The 27,736-nt window shown below is 38.1% G+C and overlaps 1 protein-coding gene across 2 annotated transcripts in view; it reads left to right on the forward strand.

Annotated features, from left to right (window-relative positions):
* The first annotated feature begins 4,345 nt into the window (after positions 1-4,345).
* Positions 4,346-27,736, forward strand: part of rab24 (RAB24, member RAS oncogene family) — a 60,741-nt gene continuing 37,350 nt past the window's right edge. The window contains exons 1-3 of one of the 2 annotated variants that reach the window (XM_039773834.1): positions 4,346-4,733; positions 5,546-5,681; positions 19,745-19,954. In XM_039773834.1, the coding sequence (XP_039629768.1) occupies positions 19,838-19,954 (117 nt within the window). In that variant the 5' untranslated portion in view covers positions 4,346-4,733; positions 5,546-5,681; positions 19,745-19,837. The remainder of the gene's footprint in view (positions 4,734-5,545; positions 5,682-19,744; positions 19,955-27,736) is intronic. The other variant, XM_039773833.1, reaches the window with a different exon arrangement.

Here is a 27,736-nt window from a genome sequence, read left to right on the forward strand (position 1 = left end):
TAAGTCATTCAAGCTCTGTAGCTGAAGGACATTCCAATGACATGAAGCTGCTCCCCACAGTGCTCACATTCATGTTTGGTGCTCCAAACTTGACAAACACAGTGGTAGCCATTTGTCATGGTTTTGTGTCGTCTCCTTATCTGACCCCACCTACCTTTTTTCTCCTTTTAATTGATTCTGTGTGTCATGTTTTCCTTAATATGGGGGCGAGGCCTCTAGTTAGCCAGTGACATGACCTAGACATGAGTGCCGGCCTTGAGCGCCGTTTGTTGCTGTGCCATTTCATCCTCCCTTCCAGAGCAGGTCTCGTCAAAATTCTGAGTGTATTCTCATTGATATTTTTAGCTTTGGTTTTCTCACTCTAATTTATGGTATTTGACCCTGGCTTTTTATTTGAATTTGTGGAGTTGATTCTTAGTTTCTTCTGCTCTGGTCAAGAGTTTAGATACAGTTATGGTTTGAAGTTCAGATTCTTCTGGTTTAAGCACTTTGTAATACTTATCTGTTTCTACCTTCAGCTGTATTTATTATAATTGAAGTTAATTCAACCTGTTTTCCCTTTACTCTTTCCAGTTCACTTTGTTTGTTTTCTCTTAATTAAAGTTTTGATTTCTATCTGGTTAATTTTTTCTGATCCTATTGTATAGTCCCCCATATGACTTCTAAGAAGGTTTCTTCTCCAGGTTTATTAAACAGTTATTGTTGTTTGCACATTTTCTTCCATCTCAGCAGTGGATAACTTTCATTCTTTTAGAGCAGGCTACTGACTAGTGTCTTTCTTGTCCAGATAATCAAAAAGTGAGGATGCCCTATTCTACACAAATACACCGTTGCATCATCTTATCTTCATTCACTTACAGATACCTTTAATGCAGGAGTGTTAAACTCAGATCTAGCCACTTTCTTAATTACTAACCAATTTCTGCTGCTACTGCAACTGACGTCTTTTGCCAAACCAGCAGTCATGCACTTCAGAACAGATCATCCACCTGAAGCTAAGCACGTTTGATCCCGGCCAGTACTTTGATGGGAGACCAACCAGGAAAAGCTTGAGTTGCTGTTGTAAGGCGTGGTGGTGAGGCTATCGGGGGTCCTTACTCCATGGTCTGTTTGTGGATCCCACTGCTCCAGTGAAGCGACAGAAACTCTGTGCTGAAAAAATGTTGCCATCCTTTGAATGAGAAGTAAACTGAGATCCTGATTCTCTGTGGTCATAAAAGATCCCTGGGCATCTTGCATAAAGAGCAGGTTGATTCCCGATGTCCTAGCTAAATTCCCCATGACAGCCTGTTATTTCAGCCCCCTAATCCTCGTGTCCTGTCCATTACTGACTTTTTCTTTCACCTCTTCACCCAAAATCTAATGTGAGGTGAGAGCACTGATGCTAGAATGGCTGCTGCCACATCATTCAGGTTGATGCTGCACTTTGGTGGTGGTTGAAGTGGCTCCCCCATCTCTATGTACAGCGCTTTGAGTATCTTGAAAAGTGCTATATAAATGCAATGTCTTCTTCTTCTACTAAGTGAGACAGACAATTAGAGTATTTTGGACACATTATCAGAGTTGAAGGAACTAAAAGAGATGCATTGCTGGGTAGAGTCAATAGAAGAAGGCAGAGAAACACCATCGGTAGAAATGCTGTGAGATGGTTCGGGAAAAACATGATTTGCAATGACATTTTTAGTATTGCAAGGGAAAGAAACAAAGGGAAGAGCCTGATCGCCAATGTCTGCATTGGACATTGCACTGAGAAAGAGAGACCCTTAAAACATAAATGTGCCATACCTATAAATCAGGGGTCCCTAACTCTGGTCCTGGAGGGCACCACTGGCTGCAGGTTTTCATTCTAACCCTTTTCTTAATGAGTGACATGTTTTTGCTGCTAATTAACTTCTTTTGAATTCATTTTAATTGACTTGCGCTTGAAGACTAAGACGCCTTAATTGTTTTATTTTCCTTAATTAGCAGCCAAACAATAATGAAATACAAAATGAACCAAAACATGACCAACATTATCGATCATAAAATATCTGAAAATAAAGAGAGGTGAAGGTCTCAGGAATGTTGATCTGCTTAGGTCCACAACACATTTTGACAGACCTCTTAGAAGAGAGAAAATCAATAATTTTGGAAACGTCTGCTATTGCACAAAGAGAGTAGCAACAAGCCCTGGAATTAAAGAACGGGTTTAATTAACAACAAGAATCAGAGACTAAATTAAGCAACTGGTTGGAGTGAAATTGGTTGGAGTTTGAGGCCCTGACTTAGTTGGTCTTCTGTTGGCTCACTCACTCACATTTTCATTTCTGTCTGGGTGCCATTTAAGGAATGAAATGAAGCAATTCAGAGGAACAATGAAGAAATTCAGGGAAATAAATCTTAAAAAAAAAAAAAAAAGTCAATTTAAATTAATTCAGACGAAAGTTAATTAGTAGCAGAAACAGGTCACTAATTAAGATAGAAGTTAAAACGAAAACCTGCAGCCACTGGGGCCCTCCAGGACCAGATTTGGCTTTATCTCTAAATCTCTGCCTTTAAGGCAGGGATGTCGAATTCTGGGCCTGGAGGGCTGCAGTGGCTACAAGTTTTCATTCTAACCCTTTCCCTAATCATTGACCAGTTTCCATTGCTAATTAACTCTTCCCTTCATTTTATAAGGCCCTGTTTTTAAGGATTCATTCCTCTGAATGTATTCCTTTCTTCATTAAATGGCAGCCAAACAGAAATGAAATGTGAAACAAGCCAACGGATGACCAGCTAACTGGAATTTCATACTCCAACCAATCTATTAATGAGAAGCCGATTCTTGCTGTTAATTAAGCCCCTTATTTAATTCAATGGCTTGTTGCTGCTCTCATTCTGCCACAGCAGTCATTTCCAAAGCTGTTGATTTTTCTGTTTTTTCTAAGAACACCGTCAATATGCTTTGGTGACCTGAGAGATCAGACTTACCGAGACCACCATCTTTCTTTATTTTCAGACATTGTGTGATGGACAAAGATGAGCTGGTCATGTGGCAGCTTGTTTCATACCTCATTATTGTTTGGCTGCTAATTAAGGAAGCAAGAAACAACTACGGGGCCTGAGACAAGTTAATTAAAACTAAAGTAAAAAGTTAATTAGCACCAAAAACTGGTCACTAATTAAGAAGATGGTTAGAATGAAAACCTGCGGCCCTCCAGGCCTGGAGTTCGACACCTGTGCTCTAAGGCCAGCATCCCAAAGTCAGGTATTCTCTGTTGCAGATGATGCTGGTTTTCAGTGTGTATTTAAGGAAAAGGCCAACTTAGAACCTGTGTCTCACATTACCAACTCTGATGTCCTTTATCCTCTTACACAATTCTTCATCTGATACTTCCCTTTTTTTTCCTCCCCAGTTAAATCCATTTTGCCCAGTTCTCCTAAGACAGTACTGGACACCTATATATGAAATCTTCGGTTTCTTGGCACTCTCTGACATGGAATAACCTTAATTCTGAAATAAAGGACTGACATATTTCTTAAGAAAGCTGTTTTATTTTGTCTATTTTTGAACTGAACTTTAGGAAATCCAGTATCGTGCAACCCAAGTGAACAGAATAACAGGTTTCAGGGATGCTAAAGCGATTACAAAGGTTTCTCTTCTAACCAATTAGCCATTTAAAGTGACTAATTAAAGATAAGCCAAGGAGATTAACTATTTGAATACTGAAGGAATGGCTGCTGAAAACGGGGCTTTGTAGTCCTATGTGAATAATACCTGTAAATTAAAAATCAAGCAGTAATATAACCATTAGAAGCACTGTCTTAACTGTATTTTAAATCAATTTAATGGAATCTTGACTAAAACAATGTATGAACTTGCATCAGAAACACGAACATTTCTGGGTGCGTCCGTACTTTTGACTAGTTGTTTGTGTATTTATTACTATACAGTATTTAAATCATGCAATGCATTAAAGCTAGATAAAAAGTTGCAACTAAAACGAAAACCGTTTAATGCTGTTAACGTTAAACTGTATTTTCTTATTTCAGAAATTAGTACATACTGTAGCATAATTCTAAAATTCACCTTTATTGCCATTATTTATTTCTTTATTCATTGGGAGTTCACGAATTTGTTATGGACGTACACAGTATTAAGTTTATTATTAACACGTCTTTATTTGTCGGTGCCCTACATGTTACGACTATAAACTACATTTAATATGTATTTTTCCAAAAATATTGCTAATGTTAAAAGACAGGTTATGTCTGTATATTACTCGCATGAATTTAAAAAGTCAAAAGACTTTGAAAGTTCCGACTGCCGCAACCGCAAAAGACAACCGACCACAATCTCTGCGGAGCGGAGCAATTCCTGCGCCTTTATTGGCCCCCCAAACACCACTTCCCTAAACATTGGTTCCTCCTATCCGTTCAGTGGAGAGACGGAAAAGGAGAAGGACAAAGATTCATGAACCTGAGCCGTTTCGTCATTTCAGTTCGCTGCCTCTTGTCGAGCTCTTCTTGTTCCACACACACATCACCGAGTTCCCACTGTCAATGTCTCCGAGATGTGTTTATAACGATCCCCCTCCGAGTCACTCGCTCGTGAGGCCGTCGGTGCTACAGCGAGACGTAGAAGGGGAGGCTTGGACGGCTCCACTTGAGAATAACTGAAAAGAAAACCGAAAGCCGGTTTTACGGCGTTTCCTTTGTTGAAGTGAAACACAGATTCTTCACAAACACTCCAGCTTCTTAAACAGGTCGAGGTAAGTGAAACAAATGTGAAGTTTTCGCAGGAATGCCTCGGTTTACTGTCAATAAAGAAATGCTGTAGTGGAGCTGGAAGTGGGCATCCGACGAAATGGCCCAAGTGAGAGCGGCTCGTCAAAACGACCACGATACTTGATTTGCGATTGATCCTAGGGACTCCTTCAATATGCAGACACTTCTGTTTACAGTATAACTATGCAATTTATGGATATATGGATAAATTTTATATATATATATATATAGTCCGCCGAGAGTGTAGTTAGAAACGCAGATGAATAGGAAAGTTAAATTTTAAAGCACCGATGTTGGATTTTTTTTTTAATTGTGTAGCTTTTTATTATTGTTGCCTTATAATTTAAAAATACTTTTTATATCTTACGAAGAGAAGTAGAATGACCCAACCCTTCGCTTAAGTTACGTTTATGCACTGCGCGTTTTTATGTGACAGCTTACATGTTGGACACATGAGAGGAAAAAAAATTGCGTCGCCTGAGCAGCTTGAGAAAAGTTGTCAGTGATGTAATAGTCGAATGGATTATGACATGCGGTGTTTCTTTCATTCCACCTGCGCCACGTACAGCCTGTTCCTGTCAGTCCTGCTGCTCGCTGTGTCAGCGTGCCGTTGGTGCAAACGAAAAGCAAGATGGTTATTTAAGTACAAAGAAATAAAAGGGAAAGTGAAACGTACATTATCACTTTGTGGCTTTCATCTGATGTCAGTTTGGATTACTTGGTTTCTGACTTTTTTTTTTGTCTTTCTGCCCTTTTATCTTTATTCCGCTCTTCTAAAACTGTGGACACGGCTCAGCATCATCATGTAACCACTTGTCAGTCTGCCTTTGACAAGGGACAGTCCCCACCTCCGGCTGCCAGTGTGACCTTGAGCAAGTCTATTAGTCAGCCTGTGCACTACTTGTGAAGATGTTGTACTGCTGTGTAATTGTGTAAGTCGCCTTGGATAAAGGAGTCAGCCAAATAAACTATAAGAATACAAACTGCTGAATTGTTGAGATATATATATATATAATAATACATTTTATTTCTTTCATGCCTCTCTCATGCTCCAAGCACTTAACAAAAACTCCAAATAAACAATGGGACATATGGAACAATGGATACAATATCTGCATAAAACTTTACATATATATTATGAGGAAACAAAAAGCTTTGATGTAGAGTAAGGGACAATACACTAGAATTAAAATGCAAATCATCCTGCGCATCTAGACAAAGAGAGAAAACTGAAAGAAGGGTCAGAAGGTCGGGGTAAGTTAATTGCCTTCCTGGATTAATGTGCTTTAAGTTGTTGTTTTTAAATAATGAATTGAGTCTGCTGATCTTTTTAATTTAGGGAGGTCCTTTAAAAGTCTGGGTGCCATAGATATGAAAGCCTTGTTGCCAACAGAGTGCAAGTTTGTTGGGAACACAACAAGATTGCCAGAATTGGTGAACCTTAGTTGGTGAAGAGGAACATAATGATGGGAGAGGTTACTAATATAGTCCAGTGCAAGACAATTGAAAGTTTTTATAGATTAGTAATAGATTTTTAGCTTCAGTCCTAGAATACAGAGGGAGCCAGTATAAGTGAAGCAGGGTGTGTCAGTGTAAGGACTCCTGCAGCTGAGTTTCAAACCAAATGGAGCTGTGGTAAAAAAAAAAGGAGAAGCGGCACCTGCCAGTATGGAGTTGCAGTAGTCAATGTAGGATGTAATAAAAGTGTAAACAAGTTTCTCAGCATTGGAAAAGTAGAGAAGTGAGCAAATACGGGATGTGTTATTGAGGGGGAAGGAATTAAGTATCTCAATGTGATTAATGTTGGTCTATTAAAAAAGGTAGGACTCAAAAATGAAACCAAGATTCCTAGAAAAGGTCTTTTGGCATCATTAGCAAGAGTGATTGAAAAAGAGCTCATTTTCTTGAGTTCAGCTTTAGTGCCAGTTAGTATGACTTTGTTTTTTTGCAGTTTAATTTTAAAAAGTTCTGTTCCATCCAGGTTTGAGGGTGATTATTTTCATGTGTACAGAGTACAGTGAAATTCAGTAATTGTGTGTACTATTCAACATCGATCCATCCATTATCCAACCCGCTATATTCTAACTACAGGATCACGGGGGTCTGCTGGAGCCAATTCCAGCCAACACAGGGCGCAAGACAGGAAACAAACCCCAGGCAGGGTGCGCACACACATGCACCCACCAAGGACAAATTAGAATGGCCACTTAGAATGGCACCTTACCTGCATGTCTTTGGACTGTGGGAGGAAACCCACATAGACACGGGGAGAACATGCAAACTCCATGCAGGGAGGAACCGGGAAGCGAACTCGGATGTCCTAATTGCGAGGCAGCAGCACTACCCACTACACCAGGGGCTCCCAAACTTTTGGACGTCAAGTACCACCTGAGGTTAAGTGAGTTGCGTTGCGTACCACCTGCACCTTGTTGAAAGGAAGGGAGAGCTGTAAGGGGGGTAGTTCGGGTCTAAACCGCCCCAAAATCTGAATAAAAGTTAAAGAATTGGAAGAAATTATGCAAAAAATTAATGAAAAAATTTGTGCATGTACATAAATTGATCAATTCCGCCCCGAAACTAAATCCTGCCTTCGGCCTGTATGTGACGCAGTTACTGAAGACGAAATGGTATCGGCTTTGTGCTTAGATCTAGTCACTACAATGCGATACAGCGGCAGTGCACGTATAACAACAAACGCGAGCGGTTTCTGTGAGGCAGAGTTACCGAAGACTAAATAGTGTCCGCGTTGTGTTTTTATCTAGTGACTATAAGCTTAAACAGTGAAGTAGAAGTTGACTTCTGTGAAACGGAATTATGGTAGCATTAAATGAACTAAATACTGATTCGAATAATAGGTTTTATTTATTCAGATGACGAAATTTCACACCACACTAAATTTGGGAATCCACGTATTATTGTATTTAAACAGTTTTTATTGTTTTTTGCTCACAACAGGCTTGTCATAAAGGGTTTTGCACAGATAAATTAAATTTCAGGGACCGCGATGCGTACCACCTGAAAAGGCTCCACGTACCACAGTTTGGGAACCGCTGCACTACACCACCATGCCATCCACTATTATATATGGAGTATACTGTGTATATAAATATACACATACGTAGTTTATGTATAGTGTGTTATAGATAGACACACTCACAGATCTATCAATGCTCATACCAGTTTATCAAAAGGAAAGAAGCCATTAAACAAACAATAGTATTTTTTAGTATATATAAATCAAAGTAATATTTCCCCCCTTCAGATTCATTCACCAGCTATTTAACATTTGTCAAATGAGGAAATTTTGATTTATTGCTCAAACCAGTTTTTTAACTAGACCAACAAGTTTCTCTTCAGATTAAAATCTTCCCCCTAAAGCTGATTTTATCAAATTGGGTTTTTACTCCAGTTGATGAAAGTATTAAGAAACTTCTTTACCTTTTGATCTATCATCCCATGTTTAGCTTACTTTCACCCAATTATTTAAAGTTACATTTTACGGCCTGGCTGTCCAATCTTCAGTGCCTTTAATACAATCATGTTTTTTGACCAGCATTTGTTAGTTTCTTATATGGAAATACAGATGTGATTTTTTTTTTCCCCCTTTCCAAAAATGAATGCCTTCATGTGTGTCTGTGATGTAGGTTGGTTGGTTTTGTGGTTTAAAACTGTCACCTCCTCATAATTCATAATATCTGTGATGGATTTACTGGTTGAATTGTTGTGGAGTGAAGCATTTGAATTGGTCATACAAGAAATTAAACAGTATTGAGCTTGGCCAATACATATATGTATATATGTTTTATTGTTCAGCCAAAGGCATTGACAATAAAATGGTAAATTGTGATTCATAGTTGCCTTTTGTTCTTCCTCTATCTCTCTGTTTTGTGTTTTCATGTATTTTAAATAGGGGACTGCATAGTTGATCCTCTCTCACTGAGTCAGAATCATAGGTTTCAGCTCATTACCTCCTCTTGTTTCTGTGTGTTTTTGTCTGTTCAACCTCATCTACTTGGATCTTCTCCATGGACTGTGCTTTTCCTTCTACAACTGCAGCATTTGCTTTTTAGGTTAACCAGTGGGACAGCCCTGCAATGGATTGTCATGCCATTAAGGGTTTAGACCTGCTTGCACCTGATGTTATCAAGATAGGCACCAACCACCTCAGCTCTGTACTGTTATGTTTTATTAAGTGTGACGGTCAAAGTTTTAAACCCTGGTGCTCAGTGAACAACTAGGAGACTAATTTGTATGCACACTAAGGTGTTTATCATTCAATTAATTTAGCAAAAGTGCATTAACGGAATAAAGATGAGTTAAATATTAATATGCTCAGTGACTGCATGCCAACTTGATATGGTTTATTAGGTTATCTAAAGCATACTTTTAAAAAGTTGATCTGTGAATCATATTGTGGCTCTGTTTGATAATGTTGGTTCGTAGTTTTAAAGTTCCTTAGTAAATCAACTTTCACTTTGGCTACTCTGAATCGGTCTGCTGTGAGTTGTTGCTTTGTGTGTGTTTGTGTTGGCTCCAGATAGGCATCTGATTGCATCAGTAACTTCAAAATAATGCTGACCAGCAAGAAGGTGAAAGATGGAAGTTTACCAAGGAAACGCTTTGGCAATTTGACTTTGCCCGTAGAGTTGATGATTTTTTGCTTTGGTTAAGTTTGATTATTTCTAAACACGACACACAGTTGTTCTGCATGTAAAACACAACATGAGAATGGATTGCCTTAAAGTTTTGTAAAGGAAGAACAACATTCTTGCTTTGTAAAATGAGAGTTTGTTTCAAGACACCTTCATTTGCCTTTATAAATTGGGTTGTCCAGCTTGTAAAAGTGTTATAAACCACTATTTGCATTTTCTAACGTTCACAATCAACACATTTAATCCTCTCTCCTACTTATCGTGTGGTGAATATATCTGTTTAAATTTACATATTCATCACTATAAAATCCTATATTCAAAATAATAAAGTTATTCAGGTCTGGGTAATTCTGAAATATGGCACATCTGGCGGTCCATATGATCTTAATAAAATTTAGTGAGCCTGGAAGAATGAGGTTCAAAGTAGAAGCAACCGTGGATGAGCTGCCAGTCCGCCCCAGGGCAAACTCTCATATTAAGCTAATTTTCAGACACCACTTGTTCTGGCCTGCATGTATTTGGTGCAGGAGACAAACTGGAATACACAGTTAAACTCCACACATATGGTGTCTTACCAGAAATTTGTAGTCCACTTGTAATCCCAGTCCACCGCGCTGCCTCAGGAAGGCACATTGCTCTGTAAGATGGGGTGCTTTATATACAACCTAGGATGCTTCACAGTCAAAGTGTTATGTCACCTATTTATGTAAGTCCATGTCATTTTTATACAGAAGGGCATTAAAATTTTGACATTTTATGCTTTGTGGGCATGTGATAGATGATGGTCACTTGACATGGTGAAATGAATGTTAACAGTAATGGGCATGAATTAACATTTCAGAAAAATTTGCAGCCCATAAGCATTGGCGTAGTGTACACTTGCACGCTTTGTTGTTTTCTGTCCTTTAGAGCCCTGGGCTACAAAATTGTTTTTAAATTTTCAGATGTGGTGTTCTGAACAGATGACAATTTCTCCTTTTGCGAAAAAACAGCATATAGTGTGTTCTGAATGTAAAGTTCACGTTTTCAGCAGCTAACAATGCTGATTAAGTTTATTGTAGCCTGGGATTTCAGTGTTAACCTTTCAGGAGAGGTTTTTGGGGTAATGTCAGAGTTTATTTTGAAATTTTTTAGAATTGTTTGGCTTGGAGTGAACTTTTTTTGTCTATATCTGCAGTACATAATTGTTATGATTGTGGCCTAAAACACAAATAAATCTGAAGAATTGACACCCGTTACCTTATCCAGGTGATGGAGGATGACAATCCAGCGTCAGCTCCTCAATATTAACTTGTATTTTACAGTGACTAATTTAACTCTCTCTGTCCATGCATTTACTGAATCGCTTGACGTTCTGGTGACGTGAAGCTGGAGCCAGTTTGAGCAGTGTCGGGGACACATTTAGTACCAACACTGGATGCATCTTAAGCCTTCATGGGACATACTCACTTGCACTAGACATACTGGGAACCTTTGGATACCGCAGAATTCATTCCACCTCTCATTAGACTGCCCAGATGCAGACTCGAAAGAAAGAAACCGAGAGACCCTTCCTAATATGAGAGCCTTGGAGTTGTAGACCGGGGTCATTTGCTCACTTGCACAGTTGCACTACTGGATAAACTGGGTACTTTTGTACTTGATGTCTCCTGCCAGATCATTGGGACTGTAGCTTTGTCTGCTGTCACAGATCATCAGAATTGTGACAGAGTCTCCTATCACTGAGTGACTGTGGACCCCACAGAAGTTTACTTTCTGCTGGAAAGTTTTTGACTGTTTTTTTTTTTTTTCTTTTTTTTCTTTACCCTGTAGTGTACTCCTCACATTACAGTTCTAACTTTATTGGACTTGATGTTGTCATTATTTGTTAATCATTTAGATCTATTGTGCTTCACTGTGTGCTTGACAGATTTTATTTTTTATGAATAAGTCTGTTATTTAACAAAATTCCTGCGACAAGACAAGACTTTTTGGAAGATTTTTTTTCATGTGCCACAAGTTGAGACTTTGGCCATGAGATGTTTTCAGGTCAAACCCTCCTCTCAACCATATTGAACCTTGTACACGGTACTATCACCTCTCATTCATTGATCGGTTACACAGCAAATTGGATGAATGTGTATCAATAGACTATGCTGAAACAGTTGGTGGTGATCATGTGGAAGATGAAAACATCATCTTACAATATCCCGAAGAATATCTACAACCGTTAAAACTGTACTGTCTTCCTCCGCACGACTTACTGTAGAAAGAAGGATAAATCCAAGAAAGGTAATTTAGTACATCTTCAGGGGATAACATTAGACAACAAATGAGATCTTGATATGCCATTCGTATTAAAACGTTAAGTTTCCCATTAGAATAGCTTTTGCAGAGACAATTTACAAATCTCGGAGCCAAACATTCGAAAAAGTCGTTTTATTTAATAGAGAGAAACAAACGAAATTCAATCAGGAGCAGCTATACGTTGCGTTATCACAATGACAGTCCAAATACAGAATCACAATTCAATGCAATATTGACGAAAATGTAATTAAAAAAATTGTTTTAACTGAAGTTTTACAGTTAAAGTGTAAGTTAATATAGTTTTTGCATGTTATTTTCAAAGCCAAACAGAACGAAATCGTATTAAGCAACAAATAACTTGTAACGCAACATGAAACATAATTTACTTTCAAATTACAGCATTGTCAGTCACTCAGGCATTATCCATCCCGCTATATCCTAACACAGGGTCACGGGGGGTCTGCTGGAGCCAATCCCAGCCAATACAGGGCGTAAGGCAGGAACAAACCCCGGGCAGGGCGCCAGCCCACCGCAGGGCACACACACACGCACACACTAGGGACAATTTAGGATCACCAATACACCTAACCTGCATGTCTTTGGACTGTGGGAGGAAACCTACGCAGACACGGTGCAAACTTGCAAACTCCACTCAGGGAGGACCCGGGAAGCGAACCCTGGTCTCCTTAATGTGAGGCAGCAGTGAAATTATTTATGTTTTACTATTTTTTAATATGGTTAATTATTCGCTGTAATGTAAAATAGTTAGTAAATTGTACATCCGCATCCCCATAGGGGGGCGGCAGAACCGCAAAGAGGCTAGGGCGTAGTGCAGGCACAGGGATTGGCGAGCGAAGTGAGCCCCCTATAAGTCCCCAAGTGTTATATATAAAAAAGCACTTCTGGCCTAAAATCAGTGAAGAGAGCTCTTCATAAACAGTAATTAATTGAATTGAATTTGCACCAGTCTATTACGCTGATTTATTTATTAAAACAAAGATTTTCCTATGTCTATTATTGTCAGTGTCCAATAGTCTTGATTAGCCTTCATTTCCATACTGTAAATGCCTTCATTTATCTTTAGTTTTCAGTTAGCAATGAAGTCTGGAGTTTCTTACAGATTATTGTTCAAAAATAACCCATACAGTGAGGAATATGGGTGGCAGGTTGATACATCATGAATCTGAAATTATGGGTTTAAATCCAACTCCCAGTTGGTATGCGGAATTTGCACATTCTCCCCCACTTACTGTGGGCTTTTCTCTGTGTTGAGTTTTCTCTTCACATCCCAATTCAGGTTAGGTTAATTGGTGACTTTAATTTAAGTTAGTGAGGAGTTTGGCTCCCAATTGTTAAAGATTCAAACATCTGATCTCATGTGAATTCTGCCTCATGCTTGTTCTGATTGCCCTGGTTGTTCATTCAGTGCAAGGTCCTTCATTATTTTTGCTTGTCTTAAATTATGCATACCAAGTTAATACAGTAGCTGCCATTTATGCACATGCTTGTTTATATAAATTCTGTCATTTTTAGATTAAAAGAAGGTGACCTTTATCATCCACCTGTAATCCTGGTGCTGTTTTTTCTTAATTTCAAAAGGCAGTGAAGTGTGAGGCACTCATCTGGGTTTCTGTGTCTTAATCCTGTCTTGCGCTTGACACCTCTGGCATGATGGCTCGGTGCCCTTAAGGTTAAGTGCATCAACCTTAATAAAAGACAACCATAACTGTACTCTCAGGCTAATGGAAGCCTTGAGTAAGTTGAGTTCATGTTAGTTATTAATGTTAGTTAATAAATGGGACTGAGATACCCCACAGTCCACTGCACTGGAGAAAGAAAAGAAAGGAACCCACAGAGGTACACCATCGTCAGATCTCCACTTTACCACAGTAGCTTGATTTATATGCACAAGTTGTATGTCAAGAAGTATCAAAAGGCATGTGGAAGTCATACCATGTAATCCGATCAGAGTTTTAGGCCATCCTGGTTTGTTATGTAGTAACTCCAGCTCAGCTTACAATTTTAAACTGTGTTGTTGTAATGTGCTAAATATCACATGCAAGAGAAGTGCAGTGCTGGATGTTGTCAGTCCTTTCAGTATGTTTCCTTTAGCTCAGATAACTGCTCTCTGAAGCACTGTCAGATGCAATGGCCTCCTACAGCCATTTAAAGCAAACTGTGATTTTACATCCACCAAATCTGCATCCGAAAACTTGGAAAATAATATGTATATTTTTTTTAAACGTTCAATTGTGTGTTAACATTAGCAAGTGCACTTATTTCAATTCAGTATCATCGAGCACTAAGTCTGTCGCAGCAGCATTGGGCACAAGGCAGGAAGCAGCACTGGACAGGGATGCCAGTTTGTCACAGTTTCCACTGATGGAGACATCCATGCACATTAGTTCACAGTTGTTATGCTTTAGGCAGTGTTTATTTCCTGGCTTAAGTACAGTATATTTTCCTTCTTATTCTTCTTTTTGAGGTAATAGTTTAAGTGATTTGCAACGCACAAAATGGTGAAAAGGGGTTTGTAAAAAGGGGGAATAAAGGACCGAGAAGGTGGCTGAACTTGCCGTACTGGGAAAGCATTTGTATGGCACCAGCTCGGTAAGGCCATACATTATTTGCTTTCATAAAATGGGCAAGCTCACAATACTTTGGAAACGTGTAATTTGTAGTCCCCTACAGTTTCTAGTCTTCAAGTGACAAAATCAGCGACAACAGTCATCATGATTGACATCCCCTCCAACCAGAAGTTATGTAATGTGAGGCCATCTTAAATTACACAATGCTTTGCAAACATTGATAAAGATTGTGTCTTACTAATGGCTGAGGTGCATTTATGATCTCATAAGTCCATTCCCAACAATGCTTTAGATCATTGAGTGTGCACTCTTTGAAATAAATTATTCAAGCTGCCTATACTGTATGTTCATCATTTCTAGATAGTAGTATAGTTTCAATACGGATGGAAGAGGGGAGAGCTGGGCAGGTTTGTTTTTTTTCCAAAAGTGATTAAAGATAAATGAAACTTGCATCTCTTCTGATGGTTCTAGTGGCTGGGGGGGTTTCTTGCTGTTTTACTTATTACATGACCTTAATTTAAAGAAAAATGGGACCAGGCCTAAAAGAAAACGATCACATCGATAGTAGTGAGTGACAGTAATTAGGCAGTCATTTTTTTTCTGCTTCTGCTTTAATTTTATATCAAGTGAAAACCCAAACATGCTAAAATAAGCGAAGAACACCAAACTGACAAAGTGGACAAGTGTAAAATATGTTGTTTTATTAGATCTGTCTGCATTAAATTCTAATGTTTGTAATTTCAAGTTTTGTTTTTTTATTTATAACATACCATTTATGTATATTTATGTATATGTGTGGTGCTAATATTAACAAACTTTATCAAAAAGCGCAACTTTAGGCTGGAGCTTTTGATTTTAAATTTTAAATGTCATTGTAGTGCCAGTTGCTAATGCAAATAAGACTTTCACTGTACTGTGTACACCTGACAGTAATGACCCTATGAACCTATGAGATGTGGCAGCAAAGCATTGTACTTACTGCAACAGCTTTCAAACCTTCTTCCTGTTTACTAATACAGCACAAACCCTGGTGTGGAGGTCTTATTTCATTAGTGTAACCTGTTCCTGTACTTAAGAGTTTTTGAAGCACAGTTTTTATATATTTTCTTTTGTACCAGTAATAACCTCATCGTGCTCAGTTGCATTCAGTAAAAGTCAGTGAATCCAGATTTTTTATTAATATTCAAAACCTAAAATACATTTAAATTACAGTCAAAAAGAATTGTAATCTAATCACTGACAAACATCCTTGGTAACTCAGTTGGATAACTAAACCTGACGCTTAATTTTAGTAAATTAGCACATGCAATTTTCAAAGAGCAGGTCGTCTGTTCTTTTTTTATGCATATGTGTATAGTGTGTATGTATATGTATGTGTGTATATATACAGTATACACACATACATACAGGATGAGTCAAAATTATTTTAACATGTGAATGGCGGAAACAATTTATTCACTAAACATAACTTCATATGTGCAAGATGATTTACAGGAATGTCTCAACCTATTCACCATCATGTTCAACGCACAAAAACCAATGAGCAACAGAACCATTTAAAGCCTGGACACACATTTCTCAGGGAATGCGTGGGTTTCCTCTCACAGTCCAAAGACATGCAGGTTAGGTGGATTGGTGATTCTAAATTGGCCCTAGTGTGTGCTTGGTGTGTGGGTGTGTTTGTGTGTGTCCTGCGGTGGGTTGGCATCCTGCCCAGGATTGGTTCCTGCCTTGTGCCCTGTGTTGGCTGGGATTGGCTCCAGCAGACCCCCGTGACCCAGTGTTTGGATTCAGCGGGTTGGGAAATGGATGGATGGATGATACCACAGTCCATATTCTGTCCTTCAGGTCATTGATATCACAAACTTTCCTGCTATGCACACGCTCCTTCTCCCTACTCCATAACCAGAAATCACAGGGTGTCAAATCAGGGGAGTGTGGAGGCCATGGCAGTAGTCCACCATGACCTACCCATTGACCTGGAAAGGTGTGGTTGAAATAAAAATAATCCAATAGTGTTAACATAATTTTGACTCATCTGCATATAAAAACCTCCATTTGCATATTACCTATTTTCAATCTTATATGTATATTACCTCTTTTTTTTCATTAAGTTGCTACAGACAAAGATTATCTCAGTATTCAAATGACTTGGCATTATTTAAGTAACCATTGCAACAATGACAGCATATTATATAATCTTTATAACTGTGTGAATTACATACATAATTCCAGTTTTCATATTTCCTTTCCTTAAACAATGACTATAAAAGATATACTGTATGTTTAAATTCAAACTCTATATAAATTATTCTCTATCAGGATAGTACAAATACCAGTTAAACCTAATTATTTCTAATTAATTATGTAATTAGAGATGCATGTAATTATTTTATTAATTATATTATCAATTATTTAGCTATGTAATTTTGGTATTTTTGCTTTTATAATCAGATTAATACTGAACTTTTCAAGAGCCATTCATTCATTTATTCTTTGTCCCTACCCCCTTGTCAAGGTCAGGGTAATATGACCTGGGCCTATACTGGCTTCATCGAGGGCAAGATAGGAACCGGCACTGGACAGAAAGCCAGTCAAAGACAGAGCACTCTCACACCCACACACACTCATGTTGGGCCAGTTTACCAACCCACCTAACCTGCATTTTTTTGGGATGTGGTAGGAAGATGATTTAGTTTGTGCTGTTCCTTCCCTGTTGTTTAAATTTTGAGTTTGTCATCCCAGATACAATACTCAAGATTGGCCACTATTGACATAGATTTATCCAATCTTTTGTAGTCTTTGTAATTTCTAAATAGCATTTTTGCCCCGGCTGAATTAAGGATGTTTCCTAAAGACTGTGATGTCTTAAGTGCCTGAGTATGCCTTACAAATTTTTATCAGGGTAGCCTCTGACTCCTTATGTTTCTGAAAAGGAAGATGCAGTGTAAGCAAATAGATTGATAATTTGATGATCAGAAGTGCCCCCCTGTGGGAAAAAAGATAATTCACCACATTAATAACACCAACACCACCACCACCAACACCATTTATATCTATAGCACATTTTCATACATCAAAGTAGCTTAGGGTGCTTTACAATAATAATGTCTAAACAGAGATGCAAAAGAATGTAAAAACTAAAAAACAATTACTTATAACTGTAAAGAATCATCCAGGTAATAACAAAAATTATTGTTAGAGGACAATAAAATAAAAAAATCAAGCTTGCACCTTGGTGGGATTTTGGAGCAAATAAAGCTGTAGGGGTTCCAAGGCCAAAAGACCACCCAGGCCATTCTACAGTCCATGGATGTGTCACCATTAACGGGATGCACTTGTAGAGATTTTCTTCATCTTTGCAACATCTCAAGTGGCTACATACTGTACTTAGATCAGGGTACAGTGGCGCATAGCACCACCACAGAGAATCGGACAGAAAATAAGAAAGCACACAAAAGTAGTGATTAGTAATCAGGCAATAACACCAAATAGGACTGCCTTTAATGAAATCGACCAGTTTCTTCTTCCCCCCCAATATGAAGGAATGCTAGTGATGCTAGTAATTGTGATCAGGGTAGCGAGATTATAGAAGTGGGTTTTAGGAGTTTTTTTTAAGTGTTCAACTGTACCGGTCTGGCACGTTTCTAAAGGTAAAGTATTCTAGATATTTGGGGCATGGAAATACACTGCCACATATGTATATAAGGTTAATATACATTTGATTTGTTTCTTGGTGAGCAGTATCAGTCAAGCATTATTGAGTTAGAATTGTTTTTTGTTTTTAAATTACAGAGCATTAAACCTTTTATGGCAATCATGCTTACAAAATATTGTGTTAACTGTGCAGGATGTGTGAAAGAATTTACTGCATGTAGCATAAGGAAAGCCACCATTAGTCAATAAACTGATCTAACCCATGGCAAGGATAAGACAATTATGCAAACAGGCATAGATATTTTGTGCGGTAATCTAGCAGCATGAATTCAGAGATTTAAGTGTGAGTGGAGGAGTTTGGCACAGAGAGGAGGATGATGAGGTCAGTAAAGTTGGGGGTGGGGGTTACATAGTCATCAGGCTTGCTATGTGTAAGGACCTAAGCAGTGGAAGATGTCCCTGTGAAGATGCACAAAGCAACTTTCAAAGTATATCAGTTTCTTGATACTTCAGCAGGAAGTGGGACTCTAGTTTAATGGCTGCAGAACTGCCACTGTAAGTCTACTCCCTGACATTGCCTTCAAACAAGCTTGATCCCTGTTTCTTTTTTGTCGGAGTGATTTGTACAGCTGGTGTCTCTTCCCAAAGTCCCTTTGTAGTATTGGCAGATGATCTTTTAGCCATGCTTCTTAGTTCTTGTATCTTATTTGAGTGAAGTAACTTGAAATACCTAGAGTGGAATTGTATTGTCCAGTGTTTCATTTATTTGTAATGTTTATGCAAGCTGGGATAGGCTCCAGCACCCCCATGACCCTAGTCTAGATTAAACGGGTTACAAAATGACGTGATATAACAAGTTTTAAAATGATTTTGCACTTGATAATCAAATGTATACATATTTTCTAATCATTCTTTTTATTTGGGTAAAATTATTTTTTAATTGACTGAACATGTATAGTATGGCACAGCAGGTAATGCTACTGCCCTAGCAATCCAATTTGCTAGGTTTGAGTCCAGTTAAGTTAATTGGTAATCCAAAATTGAACCCTGTCCTGTGTATGCAAGCTCTGTGATAGACTGGCACAGTGTTCAGGGTAATCCCTGCCTTAAGTGCCTTTAACTTATTGCTACCAAAGTAGGCTCTGGTTGTCCAATAGCCCTTAATTTGGTTAGGCAGTTCTGGAAATGCTATGTTATGATCATGCATAAATAAAAATATAAAGAATTAAAACTATATATACAGAGTGTAAAGGTGTTACCCAGAAAGCTTTGAAACCCAATTAGTTTCCTTGTCAGTTGTTAATAATAGAATTGTTTAAACATACTCCTTTGTTAACTACATGGACTTTGTACGCTCCACATTTTTCTGAAGTCTCCTTCAATGTCAGCTGCCTGTCATCAGTGGGAAAGAAGTACTTGTATCTTTTTTTTGTGTCAGTCTGAATTGTCCACCTGCAGTAACTTTATCATAATTCTCGGACTCTCTTGGCTTTTTCATGAAGCCCCTTCAAGTAACAGTGCTCTATATTTATTTTTTGCCTATGAATGTTCCTTACTGATTCCTTCTCGTCCCCAATGACTTCAGTAACAGCTGTCATTCAAAACACACTCTTGTGAGGTTCCTCCAGTTGTGCCGATTGTTCCATTATGCTGCAGTCATAAGTTTGACATTTCATGTTAACCAAAAGTAAATTGCAGACATTTCCTTTTAATTTTGGCCAAATTGTAGAAAGTGTTGCAAAATTTCCTACGTATGCCTTATACATTACATATAGTCACTTATTTAGTTTTTCTTCTTTTTTGTTCTCCTAGATACAATCCTTGCTGAGACCTACATCTGGTTATTAGCTTCTGGTGAACACCACCTGTTTCTTCTCCCTCCCTTCCCCTCCTCCCCATCCCATAATGAGTGGCCAACGCGTGGATGCCAAAGTGGTGATGCTTGGAAAGGAGTATGTCGGAAAAACCAGTCTGGTGGAAAGATATGTTCACAATCGGTTTCTCGTTGGACCCTACCAAAACGTGAGTCCCAGCTTACAAGGTGCCAGGCATTTCTGGTTAAACATCTGCCCATGTAATCTTTGTCTCTCTATAAAATTTGAGGGAACTGTCTTTAACTTTGAGGGTGAAACCAGCATTTGTTTACACATGCAGTCTGATCTGTATGACAGCAGAAATCACTTTGTTTTCATATTAAGTAGTGAGTAAACTACAAGTTCTAAGAAAAACACTGCTGGGATTAGTTTAGTTAGAATATTCCAAAGCTGCATAGTGGGTAGTGCTGCTGCCTCACAGACCGAATTCAGATTTTGGCCTGTTTATTGTCTATATGGAGCCTGGCATTTAATGGACTGGCGCACTGACTTGAGGAGTTAAATTTAAAACAAAAAACAATGGGTAAAAAATTGAAAACTGTAATGTAGCTAAAGATGTGTATTTAAGAAAACAGTATGATAAGAAAAAATGACTAGATCAGCAGAATAAAAAAAACTTTGTCACCTCTGCATATGAAAAGAAAAAAAGTTGTAATCTCAAACTATAAAAATAAGAAAAAATGTAATTAAGCAAGATTTAAGCATTTTAAAATGGAGAGCAAAAGAACATGAAAGATTAGGATATCATATGGGAAGATGCCATTTATTGATCCTCCTTATTATTTATTACTTATGTTGTCATTATTTAGCAGACACCTTTATCCAAGATGACTTTTAAAGCAAATTATAATACATACAAAAAAATTAGAAGATGCAAGCATCGAAGGCAGCAGAGAACAACATAAAAAATTGAGCAAGATGGAGTAGTAACTACTACTATATAATTATACTTTCAACTAGACTGTTTGTCAGTACAATAGCAGGTATCCAGTAGGAGAGACATTAAGCTGTTTCTAAAATATTTGATGAGAAGCTGTGTTTTCAAAAGATGACTAAATAGGGTGCAGTTTTTATAGCCAAAAGATGATCATTCCACAGCTTTACCGTAGAGTAAGAATGGAGAAACATTGTCCACTTTTGGCATGCCTGGCAAGAAAAGAGATAGTCAGCAATCGGAGGCAGAACGTAGACTTATTGAATGGACATATGGTGAGACCAAAGACTGAAGGTATTGAAGAGTAGAACCAGTCAGAGTTACATAAGTCAAGACAAGAATTTTGAAGTGGATCCTTGCTGCATGTGGAACCCAGTGGAGAGACCAAAGCTGCGAATACCATTTGCAGCTACATTCTGGAAGAGCTGGGGAGGAAGGATAGCAGTTACAACTGTCTTCTGGTGGAGCTTCATTCAAAAGCCCAGCTGAGAGAGAAGCAGTCCCTGAACAAGGATTTGTGTATCTTAATTAATGAGAAAAGTTCAAAGTAAAGAAGAAAACAACATGATTTGGTTACTAAAGAAATATATTCAGTGAATGAACGTGATGAGTCCAGAGTTGGTGACTGATGGTGAACATGTAATGTGTGATGTGTTAAGAGCAATGTTTACAGACAAATCTGAGTAAGAAGAATCGGAATGAAAGCAATGTTAAATTTAACAGTAGATTTTTATTTAGTTTTAGCCTTGGTCTTCTGACTAAATTGCATTTTAGTTTTAGTTATGTTTTATTCATTTAATTATTGTTAGTTTTAGTCTAGTTTTAGCTGACAAAAAATAAATTAATTTTAGTTGAGAAAATGTAAATAGTTTTTTTGCTAACTAAATGTAAAAGTAAACTAGTCAAACAGTCAAAATCAGATGGATGTCTTGTTTAACTTATGCACGGAATACCCCTAAACTGTTATAATAACTTGTACACAAATGAGACAAACCACAAGTAGTGATTATTGAACACTAGCAAAATACCCGCACTGCAGCGGAGAAATAGTGTGTTAAAGAAGTTATGAAAAAGAAAAGGAAACATTTTAAAAATAACATAACCTGATTGTCAATGTAATTTTTTTGTCACTGTTATGAGTGTTGCTGTCATCAAGGATTTGATTGTCATTATTTCTTTCAATCAGGTTCGTATTTGGAGGACATGTTGTGTTCAAGTTACATTCTGTGTTTGTCAACCGTTGTAAAGATAACCGGTTTCGTTCATCGAAGTGTTCACTACCCAAATCGCTACTCATGAATCTAAGATGTTTAACTGGCATTCCCGGTATTAACTCATGGATTTGCCTGTGAATATTTAGCGGCAGCTTCTCTATGAACTTGTGGATTTGCCTGCGAGTATTTAGCGACAGCGTGTCTATTAACTTATGGATTTTTCTGCAAGTATTTGGCGGCAGTGTCACAAAGTTGTTTCTATCTAGCTGCATTAGAAAATGTACCGTCTGACATGCCTCCTTGGATTGCTGCTGTCATAATCGGTTTGAGTTTCATGGTTTGTTTCAATTACGTTAGTATTTGCAGGACTTGTGTTGAAGTGACATTTGGCATCTGTCAAGCGTTATAAGCATACAATCGGCTTCATCGATAACTTCGCATCCAGCTTTTGAGAGTTTAAACATTCATAAACATCAAAGTGTCCACTACTCAAATTGTCACCTGTGAATCTAAGATGTTTAATAGGCATTGGTGGTTCTCCAAAGGTGTAAAATATTTGGCCATTTCAGTACACTTGAAAGCGACAACCGAACAATTCAGCGGCAGCCATCAACTCACATGCAGAAGCATAGGTGAAGGGCTTAAGCATTTCACTCTTGTGGTGCTCCTGTGTAGTATAATTATCTCCTGTACCATCATCAGTCCACACCTTGAACCTGTCCCAGTCATTCAATACATAAGACACAATGTTCCTCTAGATATCAAGAGTGAGCCTGATATGGCCGTGCAATATGTAACACAGAGAATGGAAAAGGTAGGTGGCATCTCCGGGCAGGGAAACCACTCAGTAAGTGACAGTTCTTTGATCAATGGTGATCACCTCGATAGACATGTTAATGCGGGTACGGTTGGAACAGTAAAAGAAATGGGTACCTGAACAATGTAAACTAAGTCTAAAATACCTACACAATAACTATAAGCGTAATAAACAAACAATAAAACAGCGGAGAAGCCGTGGATTAAAAAAAAAAAAGGCTGCAGTTATCAGCAGGGAGATGTGAATACCGTGGTGAAGCAAGTAAGGGAATGAAGAGACCAAAGCGACGGACAGCCTTATATGGGCAGGCAGCCAATTACGTGGGAGGTGTGGGGATGGGGGACACAATATAGATAGGCAGCCAACTACGTGGGAGGCGTGGGGATGGGGATGCAATGCCGCCTCACACTGCGACCGAGCTGCAGGCTATGGACGTATATATGTACGTAAGTAGGATTCAGTTATGACCGTTACTCGTAGAATTTCGAAACGAAACCTGCTTAACTTGTGTAAGTAACCTGTAAGGAATGAGCCTGCCAAATTTCAGCCTTCTACCTACACAGGAAGTTGGAGAATTAGTGATGAGTCAGTCAGTGAGGGCTTTGCCTATTATTAGTATAGATAACATGAAGAGAAGGTATAGAAAGAATTTACACCAAATTTTCTTGGTCAGTTTTCTGGCCTTCAACATGCCTTAGTTACGCTGCTGTAAGATTTTACCAAAAAAGGCTAGGCCAAGCAGCACACATTTAATTTCAATGCAGGATTTATAAAGAATGAGATCAGCATGGACTATCTGATTATCTGACTATGTGCACATTTTAAATGTATTCTCTGATATTGTTGTCCTGCAACTGAAAAATATTGCTTAAAGTAATACTAAAAGTAAAAAGTCAATTATTATATCTGTTCTGTTAAATTAGTGCATTCAAAAATTATTTAGGATACTTACATTTAAGCAAACCCTTAAGCTATTTTTGTAACAAAATACTTTTAAAATCTGGTCTGTCAGAGAATCACGCTGTTAGGTTTGCAACATTTGCTACTCTAAGATGTATATTTATAGTATTAACTTGTTAAAAAACTCACTAAAGAGTAACGTTTAAAAGATGAGTCATTTTTTTTTTAAATTAATCCAACATTTCAGCACACTTGTTAAAGAGTCTTTGCTGTGCTGTGTCTCACATGAGTGATCAGACTTGGTTATTGCTTAGCCTGTGTGCAAATCCACACTTACAAAAGTTACCTGAAGTCAATCGTAGCTGAAAGACTGCATTACATTCGCTAAAGTACCATTCTAATATATGACATACTGTAAGTGATTTTACTGTGTTCTTCACATTTTAGGGGTTGTGCTCATAAACATTAATTTCCCCTCAAAAATCAAACGAATAACACAAATTTAGTGTTTGCAGATTCGTATTCAGCAATGAAGCAATGCTGATGAGATCAAATTGTATTATTGGGAGATGTGCTGATATCCTAAATACATTTTATGTTGGTATTAAAAAATGGAGGAGCTCATTTCAATGATCTTGTAGACAAGCCAAATAGCCACTTTGTTTGAAACTTGCCTGATTTTTTAGTGACTATGACTGTTGTCGTCACTGCCACTGTGCCCGTATATGTAAGTGGATGCTAGGGATGGGTGGATGGATACAAAAGAATTGATGCTTCAGATCCTCACCTTTTAATTAAATATCTACGATCACATTAAAAGTATCAATATTACACATTTTCAATAATATGTAAGTTTATTTGAAATAATTTTTGAAAAGCATGGTAAGAGCATTAATATTAAATTAAACGTGTCATATTGTGTAACACAGGAGCTGCTTTTCTTTCCGCACTTTTCATTGTCCTACATTCACATTGGCAGTGCTGTGTCAGAAGACTGTACGTTATTGTGGCAACACCACAAACCTGGTAAAACACATGGAAGTAAGTCACGTTGTCGAACACGAGGAGTTACAACAGAGGAAGTCAGAAGAGAGCACAGACACTCAGGCTAAAAAGGCTTGGCACTGTATTTGCAGGCTGACCATGTCATGTGTAATAGAGATGTTGTCCTGTTCATTGTCCACTTGTATGTTTGTAACATCTTTTGTTTTTATTTATTTTTCTTCAACAACAAATCAATAATAATTTTAAAAGTTTGTCTTAGTTTTTGTCATTAAAGGCACATGTTTATTTAGTTTTTGTTCCATTTTCATCACAGAAAAAGTATCGAGTATCTTTTGTCTTAGTTTTAATCAACAAAATTAACACTGAAGGAAAGTACAGAAAATCTGAATTTGAAAGGTTGAGGATGAGTTGGCAGAGAAAAAGGTTGGAGATCTTTGCAGAAACCTGTGGGTTGTTGGTGGGAAATGAAAGGAAGATCTATGCATCACCAGTATAAAGGTGGTAGGACAAGCTAAGAGAATAGATGTAACATTGCCCAAGGAGCAAATTGAGAGAGAAAAGAGAAGTGGATCCAACACTGATACTTGAGGCACACATGTGGATATTTTCTGTGAATAAAACAAGGAGCTAGACCAGGAGACCCCAGTCCAAAGACCCATAGATTCCAAGTTTTTCGAGGGAAGCAGTAGAGCTTAACCCTGTTAGAAGCTGATGAAAGGTCAGGAAGGATAAGGACAGAGAAGAGAGGTGCAGCTTGAGCAGCGCTAAGTGCATGTGTGACTGAAAGCTGTGCAGTCTCTGTAGAGTGACCCTTGCCAAACCCAGATAGAAGAGGGTCTAGTAGGTTGTTAAAAGAGACAACAACAACATTTATTTATATAGCACATTTTCATGCAAATGATGTAGCTCAAAGTGCTTTACATGATGAAGAAAGAGAAAAAAGACAAAATAAATAAGAAAATAAAATTAGGGAACACTAATTAACATAGAATAAAAGATAGGTCCGATGGCCAGGGAGGGCAGAAAAAAAAAAAAAAACTCCAAACGGCTGCAGAAAAAAAATAAAATCTGCAGGGGTTCCAAGGCTACAAGACCACCCAACCCCCTTTAGGCATTCTACCTAACATAAATGACCTCAATCAGTCATCATTGTATTCAGGGTTCACATGGAAGAACTTGATGACGGTCATGTGGACTTCTAGCCTTTAATCCATCAATGTAGGGACATCACTTTGATCAGGTGATGGTGGCGCAGATCACCACCACAGAAAACCGGAAAAAGAACAGAAGAGAAAGTAGGGGTTAGTATGGATTTCGGAGCCACCATGAAACAGGAGAGTTAGTTGTATGGATTAATACTGCTAGGAGTGACTACTACAGAGTTTTAAATGACATCAAGTCCTAGTGACAACTGAGCTTCACTGGTGGTTGGAGTTGGGTGGGATGCCACTGACCTTTCTTCCAGAATATGGAGGAAGCGGACAAAACCTTTCACTATACACTCTTAAGTCTATCGCTATAGACAAAGAAGAATGGTAAAATTCTGGACAACAGAGACCAAAGAATAAACTTGTTCTAAATTATTCAGGTCCCCCTTCATCCAAAATAATAATATTATACGGTTATGGAAGTAGGAGTAAATAATTTTATTGTAAATATTTTTCGTTACTAAGAGGAATTTATTGGATTCTGTAATGGAAGCAGGCCAAAAAAAATGTGAACGTGCTAAGGGATGCTGACATTTCATTCTCACTGATAACCAGTTGTGGAAGGGTGCAACAATCCAGACTGGTAAATACAGTGTGTAATTTTTGCATCCATAAGGGCATTGATAGGTTTACTTCTTAATGGAGAGAGAATAACACCATTTCTTATCTGTGCCCTTTTTGTTCATTTCATTGTTACAGGGGCTGGAACCTGTCAAGGTAGCAGCAAGAACCAATCCAGAGTGGGCTACCAGTGTGAAATATTATGCTAAGAAATAATAATAAAAGTGAAAATGGATTCCTTGAGCCATCATGGACTGTTGATAAAATGTCCCTTTTAACACTAAAGTGTTGTGCCTTCCTCCACATGAACTGGAGCTGCTGTGCTTTCTTGTAAACACTTTCATCATGACAGAAATTTCTAAATGCTAAATTACCAGATTTGCTCCACCACTTCCTCTTTCATTTTTAGTGAATCAAAGGCAGAATAAATATTTATTTACACATTTTCTCATGACCCCACAACACACTTCTCTAGTTTTCGTTGCACTGAGCTCTGCATTGCTTTCTTTGATCCAGGAAGTGTGTTTAAATCCTGCGTGATACATGTACTTGGCTAATTGTAATGTCCTATTATATTTGTCATTATGTGTTATCTCAATAGATAACTAGGAAAAAGCACAGGAGATAAATCACAGCTACCTCAAATTATGCAGTTGCGTCATCAGCATACCAGACAATCAGACTGATACAGAAGTGAACCACTTTTGTAATCTTGGTAGTGTTTCTGGTCATAGTGCTGGCTTTGAAACCTGGACTCGGTTCTCGTCTTTGTGGAGTTTGCACTTTCTCCTCATGTCTGTGTGGGATTTTACTCCAGATACTCCATTTTTATTTTTCATTCCTGTATTCTAAAGACATGTTAAGTTAATTGTGAATACCAAATTAGTGCTTTATAATTGTGTATGCGAATATGAGTGGGACCTGCACTTACTGGTACCCCATCTTCTGGTCTCTGACTTATATGTAGTGCTGCTGGGATAGACTGCACCCCCAGTGTGCCCAGAACAGAATTAGCAGGTGACAAAACAGATAGATGGATAGTTTAGAAACATGTTAAGGTTAAAACAGTGCTACCCACTTTAAGAGCATTTAATAAGCCATACTGGGGCTTGTCTACGAGAAGATGGAAAGTCCCAGAGCTGTTAAGGAAATGGTAGCAGTTGTTCTGTATGAATTGTATTCACCTGAATAAATTATATTGTTATGGAGAATAATTCAATTGCATGTTGTCATGTATGTTTATCTCAGAATTAATACTGTGTTTAAGGGGCATCTTGCCCACTCACCACAA

Source organism: Polypterus senegalus, chromosome 13 (genome assembly GCF_016835505.1).
Source record: "Polypterus senegalus isolate Bchr_013 chromosome 13, ASM1683550v1, whole genome shotgun sequence".
Lineage (NCBI taxonomy): Eukaryota > Metazoa > Chordata > Cladistia > Polypteriformes > Polypteridae > Polypterus > Polypterus senegalus.